General features: G+C 39.9%; 1 protein-coding gene across 2 annotated transcripts in view; it reads left to right on the top strand.

Annotated features, from left to right (window-relative positions):
* Nucleotides 1–2,429: 2,429 nt before the first annotated feature.
* nnt (nicotinamide nucleotide transhydrogenase) overlaps nucleotides 2,430–10,820 on the top strand; it is a 28,545-nt gene continuing 20,154 nt past the window's right edge. The window contains exons 1-8 of one of the 2 annotated variants that reach the window (XM_020082086.2): nucleotides 2,430–2,587; nucleotides 4,625–4,840; nucleotides 8,339–8,568; nucleotides 8,651–8,868; nucleotides 9,218–9,305; nucleotides 9,422–9,510; nucleotides 9,905–10,092; nucleotides 10,562–10,695. In XM_020082086.2, the coding sequence (XP_019937645.1) occupies nucleotides 4,687–4,840; nucleotides 8,339–8,568; nucleotides 8,651–8,868; nucleotides 9,218–9,305; nucleotides 9,422–9,510; nucleotides 9,905–10,092; nucleotides 10,562–10,695 (1,101 nt within the window). In that variant the 5' untranslated portion in view covers nucleotides 2,430–2,587; nucleotides 4,625–4,686. Of the gene's footprint in view, nucleotides 2,588–2,812; nucleotides 2,883–4,624; nucleotides 4,841–8,338; nucleotides 8,569–8,650; nucleotides 8,869–9,217; nucleotides 9,306–9,421; nucleotides 9,511–9,904; nucleotides 10,093–10,561; nucleotides 10,696–10,820 lie in introns of those variants that run through there. The other variant, XM_069514098.1, reaches the window with a different exon arrangement.

Genomic DNA, 10,820 nt, shown 5'->3' with positions numbered 1-10,820 from the left:
AATGCAGTAGAAAAATGAACAGATGTGAATTATTAAACTTAGTAGGTGAGACCATTCATTGAGAATCAGATTACCCAGTAAGTTCTCATAAAATCCAAATGGGAACAGGATTTGTGTCATCATCCCATTGTTTACTCTTTGCTGTGTATTCGCTGGATCTGTTACCATAAATTCTACAAAAATCTGTTTTCAAGCCATAAAATATTTGACAAACACTCTGATCCAAGCAAAAGATGTTTTTGTGTGTGATTTAAAAGAGGGCAGTCAATCCATGTTGAATTCACACTTTCTTTTTTTACAGTGTGATGAAAGTTTGGAACCCATAATTGGTAGTTTTGCACTGTGGTTGCAAACTAAAACATCTTTTCCACATTATTTAACAGTTCAGACTTTTATTTTCCAAACAACAACATGGAAAACACACATGGCCAATAGGGAAGAAGAGGTAACTTATTTTCGAATAGAAACCTACAGTAAGGTCAACAACAGTTCTTCCACCTGCTCCCTGATCTCAAAATGACGTGTGTTGGTTAGATATTCATGTTTTAATGTCACAGAGGAGGAAGACGAAATGGACAGAGACCATAAGAGAGGAAAATCAAAGAAGTGCAATGCAAAGCGAATGCAATTATAAAGAGCTGTCTTTATGGTGAAGGGCCACAATGAGAAGCAGACGTTGTAACAATACATTCCACAATCTGAGCCAGATAAAGAGAACCAGATGATCCCTGTGTGTGTGTGTGTGTGTGTGTGTGTACTTGTACAGATATCTTTGTGAAGACCATTTTGGACATTTTTCTAGGGGACATTTTGGCTGCTCCTCGCTTTGTGGCCCACCCATAATGGGCTGTTTGAGGGTTAAAACTTGCTTTTAGGGTTAGGGTCAGAATTAGGTTTAGGTTTAGGGTTAGGCATTTAGTTTTGATAGGTTAAGATAAATGTACAAACGTGTGTGTGTGTGTGTGTGTGTGTGTGTGTGTGTGTGTGTATGTGTGTGAGAGAGAGAGATCTGCTTCACACAGTATATAAAAGGGAACAGTACAGTAGATTGAACAGATTGAACGGTTTTACTGAATAAGACAGACAAAGGAGTTTCATTTACACAGTTGTCTTTATTAGCACAGAAACACTAAATACAACCACAGTATGTCAGCGCAGGAGGAACGTGTTGTTAGAAGAAAGACAAGACTTCACTTCTGCGACCTCGTGTCATTGTGATCTGAGGAAGTAACGCAGCGTCCAGAAACAGTCCTAAAACCTCGGTGATGATTCAGCTTAAAGCGGGTTATCACTTTAGCAGATCAGATGATCAGTTTCTCAATTTCAGGGGCAATGAAACTGAAAACAAAACCGTATCAAATGAATTCATGAAGAGACATGAAACAGTTACAGTGTAGATATGTAAGTCTTGCACTACATATTTGTCTACCTGGGCCTGTTTTATGTTAAGGTGGAACAGTGTCACCTTAAATAGAGAAAGCTCTGAGTATGAATCCAAAAGATTTGAGGCGTTCGTCGATTAAAATAGTAATATAGCGCCCCTCAGTGGAAGAAGGGGAAATCTGCATCTTGTGCATGATTCAGCTTTGGGGCGCCATTTCATAATGTTCAACTAAAATCAGTTACCTGTATATTTATCAGTGCACGGATGTGTCTGCAGTTTATCACGTCAGCTACTCGAGGATATCATTTTCTAAACTATGAAAGTGTGTAAAAACAATAGAATCTCACACTAAACAAGGATAACAAACTATGCAAATTAAAAAAGTGCAAATGAGTATTGATAAATATGAGTCTAGATATCAAGTTTTATTGCATATGAAAGAGTCTATATCGTAAATAAAAGTCTGTGGTGAGTTTGTGAGTCTGACAGCCTCCGGGAAGAAGCTGCTTCTCAGCCTGGTTGTTGAGACTTGGTTTTAGGTTTGGGTTAGGGTTAGGGTCAGGCACTTCGGGTGGTTAATGGTTAATGGTTAATGGTTAGGGGGTTTATGATGTCATTGAGTGTCCTCTCTAAGATAGAAGTACAAGTGTGTGTGTGTGTGTGTGTGTGTGTGTGTGTGTGTGTGTGTGTGTATGGAAAAAAAGTAAATAAAAGTGTGAATAAATAAAGTTCTAGAAGCAGGGGTATAAGAAGAGAGGTTTACTTTGTGGTTTGGGTACAATAGTGTTGTCGATAATCTTTAACTTAATACTTGTCTCATAATTGAAACGATTTGAAAAAGTGATTTCAGTTAAAGGATGAATCAGAATCATAGTGTAAACAAACAAGGACTTTGCAGTGTTGAATTTGTGCAAGTTTAAATACAAACAATATAAAAATAGGAAACAAAAATATTAAAGCACCAGGAGAGGGCGTGTGCATGGAAGGTGATTTATTCATAAATATAAAGTTGTTGATGTTTGGTGGCACGAGTCATTGTTGTCTGTGCATCATCATCATCATCATCATCATCATCATCATCATCATCATCATCATCATCACACGACCCAATAATAACCGAACGCCGGGTGCCTCAGCGTTCATCTTCCGGGTCGACACAAAGTTCTCCTGTGCTGCAGCAGCGCGCCGGGACCGTCTGCAAAGGTCAGTCGACTTCTCCTCCGCTCCCTGCTCCTCTCTCACCGGTTCTCCACGTTGCACATGTTTCACTTTGCTTCCGCTCGCGTGTGTGAGCAGCTTTTTCACTCACACGTCTCCTTCGTTAGCGGAGACATGTGTGTGTCTGTGTGTTAGCCGGCGGCGGCTAGCGGACGCGTTAGCTCGTCTTTAGCTTTCAACCCCGCTCCCTCCTCCACCTCCTCCTGCTGCTCCTGCTCCTCCCGCTCCTCCTGCTGCGGCTGTTGCTCACTCCGCAGCGAGAGGAGACAAGAACACACAGGTGCTGGTTTGTACATTTCGCCCTGGTTCACCAACAACACACTAAATCCACCATTTGACTCACGCTTTAGCTTCTGCTGTTGTGCGGAACCTTTTGTTTTATTGTCGTCACACTGAGTCGCAGGCGGAGGTTTTCTGACCCGGGTTCAACCTCTGATGTCTGCAGATGTTTATTATTTCATCTTTAATTTTTTTATATTTATTTAATATGAATTATATCATCCACTGTGCTAACGTTAGCAACATGTTAGCAAACCGTTTTCTGGATGTCATTCATATTTTTGGTGACGTGTTACTTTAATTTTTTGCCCCACTTTTTTTTATATCTGGTCCTAAACACAACACACACACACACACACACACACACACACACACACACACACTTAAAGCGAGAGTTAATCCTCTGATTAAAAGATGATAGTCTGCTTTAAACAGATGTGTTGCCTTCCTTTGTTTACTATAATAATTAAAGAATCATATTTGGCTTTTGGTTTGTTCGTTGCACAAAAAAGACACTTGGACACGACTTTGTAAAAGCTAATGGACATTTATCGTCCAAACAATTAGTCTTCTAATCAACAACTATAATCACATATGATCACTGTCAATGACTTTCCTTTCAAAGTTTCAAAACAAACCACAACAATGCTCCGGTAGATTGTTAAAGGGATTTTAGTTTGTTGTTGTTTTGGATCTTTTGACTGGAGCTGTAACACAAAATGAATTGGCAGGAATTATAATCTTTGAGTATCTTTGAGATTTACACTCGGTTGGACAGAACAAGACATTATAAGGTGTCGACTTGGGGAATTATAACAGACACTTAACTATATTTTGTCATTCTATAAACTAAAATTTTTTGTTTGATCCTTTAATTTAAATACATGACTTAGGACACACTATTTTAATTTCTTTTTATGTTGTGCTTTTGTGCTAATTAGTGGAAAATCTACTTTAATGCTTTTACAAATGATCACTTTTTCAATCTAAATAATTAGGTCAAGGTCATGAGAGTCCATAGATGAATGACTTCAATGATAAATCAATTACTAAAATGATTAAGAAAACATTTTCTGACAGTTGACTAACTCATCCATTTTATTTGAATTATTCATTTGACTTTCAAACTAATGTGTTTTTTTGACCTTAAACTATCAAACAAGGACACGTGGAATGAGAGAGTTGTTTTTATTGCCAGTTAATTCTGGTTCATACTCTACTTCACCAGCCAAGCTGCTCCAGTCTATCCCTGTTCTATTATCTCTCTTTTAAGTCAACATGCAGTCCCTCGTGCTGTTTTACTGCCTGAGTCCTTTAGTGGTCTGCAGTTTCAAGAAGTGACTGTTGACCTTGAATGTGTTATTATGTGGATATAAAAATAACCTCTGTCTGACTTTCATATCTACTTGTGACTGTGTCATAGTAATATCCTCGGACAGACAGGATTCATCCAGCAGCCAGAATATGTTGGATGTACAAATACAGGAAGGAATGTCGGAGAATGTGACCTGTTTAAACAGAAGGTCATATGTGGTTTTCTACAAGTGAACAGGGTGGAACATATTTCTGTTCAACTTCTTCGAATAGAATATGTGCAGTTAGCTGATAAGGCTGGAATGAACGTATTGACTCTTATTTTCACTCTCACACTTTTACTCTTCTTCACCCACACCCCCCCTCCCCCTGTCTGTCCTGTTTGTCTGTGCCCTTATTTCTCACCTGTCTCTCATGTCTGTTCCGCAGGAGGAGTGCTGCCTGTCCTGTTGAGCTCCTCCCGGTGGTTGAGTGTCGGGTGTGTGTGCACCATGGCGAGCCTCCTTCGTGTTGTGGCGGCCAACTGCTCTGCCCCTGTGTTCAGTGGGGTGTCTTGCATGAAACTGCAGAGTGGCAGTACAGTCAAATCATCATGCCTTCGCTTTTTCAGGACCCAGCAAGCTCTTGGACGATGTGCCAGTCCAGGTAAGATACACACAGATTTTGGCATTGACACATGTAGTAAAGATTCATTTGCAGAGAGCTTGTGTATATACAGTCAGTGCAAAACTATGGAATACAGGGGATTTCTTTTAATAGAAATGATCACCCATTCATTACAAATGAGCTCAGTGTTGTGTGAGTTGACAGCTTGTCTGCCCTGGGAGACGAGCTATAACATGGAGAGAATAGTAATAGCCACAAGGGCCGACTATTGTTGAGGTCATTCACATTAGATGGCTCTTCATATTTTAATGGTTGTTACTTTCTACTTTCTGTTCAGGCTAGTGCTGGAACAGGTCAATATATTTCTTACAGGACAGTTTACATTCACTTCTATTCAGTGATACCAGGATGTCTTTCTTCCTGTTCCTGAAATTTAAACACTTGTTACTCACGTGTTACGACTGATAGCAACATGGAAGCAGAGCCACCTGTAGATTCTGTGTCCTTTCTCATGTACCTGTGGATTAGGTGCAGGTGTTAGTTATGTTTACTGCTCTCAATTAAAGGGTATTCATTCTATTGTCCTTTGCGGCCCTTGGTAACTGGTGAATAAAAACATTGTCATTGTCGTGTATCTACACAGTGGAGTGATTATTCCTTCATTCTTCAGGTCTGTACAATGTCATTGTAATGAAGAAGTGAATCCACTGTTTAGACAAAATAGAGACAAATAAAATCATGTTTGTTTTGGAAGTCTGTTATAAATGTTTGGATGCTACTTTCATTTGTTCCAAGGTCACATTCAGGGTAATGCGGCATTATTCTCCATTTTCAATGCTTGCTCACTAGACAGAGAGAGAGAGAGAGAGAGAGTGTGTGCGCGCGCGCGCGCGCGCGCAGTGAAAGCCGGCACCAGCTGGTTGCAGGTGCATCATATCTTTATGTGTTGGGTTCCCGGTTGTGCCAGTGTCCCTCTGCCCCTTTCTCTCTCTGTGTAGTGATGAAGGGGTGCTGGTGACCTGGTTCACGGAGACTAGAGGTTGACATTACTGCAGTTCAGTCGGCTCCAGTAAGAGCTGGCTTCTTCTATTCTGGACACACAAGTATCAGGTTACAAGCTCACAGACTAGTAGAGGAGGAGATCCCACACTATACTTTCACCTCTAGGGAACCTATAGACGTACACTATAGACAGAAGCAGTGTGTTGATGTAAGGTCAGCTGTGATGTGGACATACTGGCACTGTGTTATATGAACAGACTTTTTTTTGGCATGACCAACTTGTGTCTGTGGGACACAATAAGTTTGGTCTTAGCAGATGCTATCTATGATAATCTGTCTCTTTTTCCACATCATGAAATAGTTGTAGCATCTTTATCCTTACCATTCATTCAAACTGAAAACTGAGGCTGTATGGTTTGTTGCTTCAGGTGCAGGTGAGATGAATCACAATCTGTCTCAGAAAAGTAAATTTGAGTCGTGCATCCAGGCAATTAAAAGCTTATTATTACAAAAAAAAAACCTGACTTAATATTGTAAAAACAAGATAATACAATTCTGGAAAGCAATAACAGTCAGAAGCATCTACACCAGGCTGTGTCAACAAAGCACATTACACTTATATTGAATTTGAGGACTGTGCTAATGGCATAGTTTAAAAATAACATGCAGTTTTGTTTAAGCTCCTTTTCACCTAAATGCATTTCAGCCTAATAAAATTTCTACTTGCATTCCCTTCCTCAAAAAGATATAAATGTAATATGTATTACCAGTACACTCTTTTCTGAGTAGCACATCTCAGTGGCAAAGTGAAATCTTACAGAGAAACCTTTTACATGTTGCCAATTGAGCTTTGTATTTATAGACGCTGAAGTTCACACACTGTTATCATCTTTAGTCAAGATGTTGAGGTTTAGAGGTTATCATGCTATCTCGATTGTTAGATCATCCGCAGCATTTAAATCAAATATTTACAGTGGAAACAAGATAAGGTTTGGTCGCTGGCTTTTTTAGGCTTACAGTGGTGAGTGGTTATATTGTCTGGTGTCTACTAAATCTGAACAAACTGGATTTTTCTTTGGTAATATGGCTACCCATCCTTCTGTCTCCATCACCTGGAACAGTTACACACTGTATACCAGCCATAATATATACACAATCAATGTGAGCATGTATTAATGGCTCGTAGTGTAATGCACTTAGACTGGTTGTTAATTTAGTCACTACGCACTTCCATATCGTCTACTTCAAGTTGACGGTAGCGTTGCACTGTGACAGAGATTAAAACATGACTGTTGTCACTTGTTTTGTGACTGAGGACAATACATCACAATCTCATAACGTGACATCTGCTTTGACCTAAATCTACAAACCAATTAATAGAAATTTGGCATGGATTGAAGGGCACCAATGATGTTTCATTCTTTTTTATTGATTTATGTTATTGGGGAGTCTACATACATGACAACTTGATGTTGTTCTCCAGTTTATTTGGTCCATGTCGCACCAAAGTAAATCGCTTGAGTATCACAATAGGGGCCTTTTGGAAGTTGTCTTTGTAGACACAGTAATTGTCAACCAGCGGTGCCATGTGGGGTTCTTTTTGCTCGAAAGTCTCAAAAATCAAACGTGCAGCTTGCAGACAGTTTTTTTTAGTTACCTTGTGTTGTGGAGCTTTTTAATACCAGTTGTTAGAGGACAGGCCACCACTGCAGGGTGAGAGGAAAGTCAGCCTGTCAGAGCCTCTGGTGTTTATATATAGACGAGGAGACAGCGGTAGAGAGCAGCAGTGGAATTTTCCATAGGAGCCAACGCAACATGTGACCTTCTGCTTGCAGACTTGACGTGGACAGAGAACTAAAAAAAAAAAAAAGATCCTAAACAATAATTACTTTCTGCCACTTTAATGTGTTTTTGTCGTACTCATTTATGCATTTGCTGTTCTTTTGTTTCCTGTTTCTTTCCTCTCCTAGCGTCACTCACACATGAAGCTGATCTCGGGTTTTCACACATGTTGAAACAGCTGTGCTTAGAAAAGCAAAAATCTGTTTGAGCTCCCAGATTAAAACTGCTGACTGTGACTGTCCCTTGAAACATTCGCTCTGATATTCGGTTCAGACATTTCAATCTCCACAGAATAAAATATTTGCTTGTTCATGTTAGAAATGTTACTTTGTCTGATACATAGATTCATCATCAAATAATGACATTTCCTTTATTTGACTGTGGGACACTACCATACATACTGCAAACTGTATTTGTGATATAGACTCTGCTATAGAAGGCTGCAATAGTGTCTGCATGAAAATAATAATTTTGTTATCTGCTATTGTGATCTTTATATTTTTTTATTTTTGTTAAAATAAGCAAAGAAGCATTGTGAACATGTTTTAAAACCATTTTGAACAAGCTAACTGTATCAACAATGTTTTGGTTTTGTCACCAATGACACAAATGACTCTGTTATCATTTGAGAATTAAATATAAATGGTTAAATTATTTCACATCATCCTGTGTTGTTTCTCTTTGCCTCTCCAGGTATTCCATACAAGCAACTCACAGTTGGTGTCCCCAAAGAAATATTCCAGGATGAACGTCGTGTGGCGTTGTCTCCCGCTGGCGTCCAGGCTCTCATCAAACAGGGCTTCAATGTCGTTGTGGAGTCCGGAGCCGGAGAGTTTTCAAAATTTGCTGACGAACACTACACCCAGGCTGGAGCAACAATTAAAGACATTAAAGATGTTCTGGCGTCTGATGTGGTGGTTAAGGTAACGTGAAAGTGCTGGAGGTGGAAGCGATGGCAGTCAACTTCTCAACTTATGTTCTTTGACCAACAATTTTTGCTTCCAGGTCCGTGCTCCTGTATTCAACCCTGCCTTGGACATCCATGAGGTGGAAATGATGAAGGACGCAGCTACGTTAATCAGCTTCATCTACCCGGCTCAGAACCCCGAGCTGATGGACATGCTGTCCCAGAAGAAAGCCACCGTCCTGGCTATGGACCAGGTTCCGCGAGTCACCATCGCCCAGGGTTTTGATGCTCTGAGCTCCATGGCAAACATTGCAGGGTATGTACAGTACATGGCGCCTTCAAGTGTTGACAGTTTTTATGGGAAGGGTCAACTTGAAAGATTTATTTTGGATTTCTAATGCATGAAAACACAGGCACACACTGTATGTACACTCTGTGTGTCGTCTGTAATGATATATGATTTACTGTACAATACCCTTAAAGTATACAAAACAAGCAATGCTACAATGGTTGGTAGAATTTCTAATAAAACATTTGTGCCATTACCTTGGAAGCTAGTTAACTTGTATAGTTATGTCATTATGTATTTAAACTCATGAAGGAACCGTTCATACTTGGATGTATTCTGATTGTGTTTCCTGTGTTGTTGTGCTCTGTAATTTTAGGTACAAGTCTGTGGTGCTGGCAGCTAACAGCTTTGGTCGCTTTTTCACTGGGCAAATCACAGCCGCTGGGAAAGTGCCGCCTGCAAAGGTGAATAATATGAGTGTTGTATAATCACAAGTGTGTATGTGTCTATGCTAGTTCTAAGTTTTAACAGGTTGTGTGACTTTGTTTTCAGATCATCTCATTTTTGTGTTTTTGAAAAGGTTCTGATCATCGGAGGTGGTGTGGCTGGATTGGCGGCTGCTGGCACTGCAAGAGCCATGGGAGCCATCGTCAGAGGATTCGATACCAGGTCTGTTTCTGATATAAGTGGGAATATGATATATGTGAATAACAAATTAAAAGAATACCTACATTTTATTGTGTTCCAACAGCTTTCAAAATAAATCCACTTTTTTCTGGTTTCTGCAGCATTGCGTACCCTGCTAAATATTTGATTGACAGCTGCAGTGACAGTGTCTGATCTGCTGCAAATATTTACCATTAAAAGCCTGTGTAGAAACTGATGAGCTGAAAAGTGTGAGGTGTCAAAGATAAACAACTGTACTGGTATAATTTCCACATGGATCTTATTTCTATAGCAAAAAGTAAAACATCCTCTGTTTGCTTTACTGAACGTTTTGCAATGAGTATTTAATCATTATCTCACCGCCGGCTGACCTATGGATAATATCTCTCTCTCCTAGAGCTGCAGCTTTGGAGCAGTTCAAATCTCTTGGTGCTGAGCCGCTGGAGGTGGATTTCAAGGAGTCAGGAGAGGGCCAGGGAGGCTACGCCAAAGAAATGTCTAAAGAGTTCATCGAGGCCGAGATGAAGTTGTTTGCCAAACAGTGTCAAGACGTGGACATTGTCATCAGCACAGCTCTTATCCCTGGTATGCACAGAAGCAGGAATACGCACACACTGAGTGTAGGTGTAGAAAGTGAAGGACACATTCCCACCAGACTTTTACCGTTTCCCAATGGTTCTGGAATATCACATAATGTGTATTTTGGGCAAGTAGTCAGAAAATTCAGAAAGAAAGGACAAGTCGTGGAATTGTCATGGAATAACTTTACTGGAATGTATCAATGTATTTTCCAGCAGCCTCACATTTTTTCCATTACTTAATGGCTTTCGATAGGGTGAATTTAAACATGGCCGCATATCAACAGTAAGCTCAGCTGTTGTGAACTTGTTTAACAAAGTGGCCTGGAAGTCTGTTCTTGATAATAGCATTTTCTTTCTTTAAAGATGTGTTTCCCCATATTTCTATATTGATTTTAACCATTTGATGTTATTATGTGACAAATAAAGAGATCAGTTAATTAATTGATGACACCTATTCTATTTTAACATTGCAGGAAGGCGGGCTCCCATCCTGATCACCAAACCAATGGTGGAGAGCATGAAGGACGGGTCAGTGGTGGTGGACTTGGCTGCTGAGGCTGGAGGAAACATCGAGACCACAGTACCTGGAGAGCTGTCAGTATACAAGGTCAGTGCACGTAATATCCACGTGTGCAATCATACCATATATGATTTTTTTTTTTGTGATAGGTTTTTGAGGATGTCAACAATCATCTGTCACTGCTCTTGTAATTTAGTGTAGCTTATTTTTCT

This window comes from Paralichthys olivaceus, chromosome 18 (assembly GCF_024713975.1).
Source record: "Paralichthys olivaceus isolate ysfri-2021 chromosome 18, ASM2471397v2, whole genome shotgun sequence".
NCBI classification, from domain to species: Eukaryota; Metazoa; Chordata; class Actinopteri; order Pleuronectiformes; family Paralichthyidae; genus Paralichthys; species Paralichthys olivaceus.
This window is presented reverse-complemented; position numbering and strand designations above follow the sequence as displayed.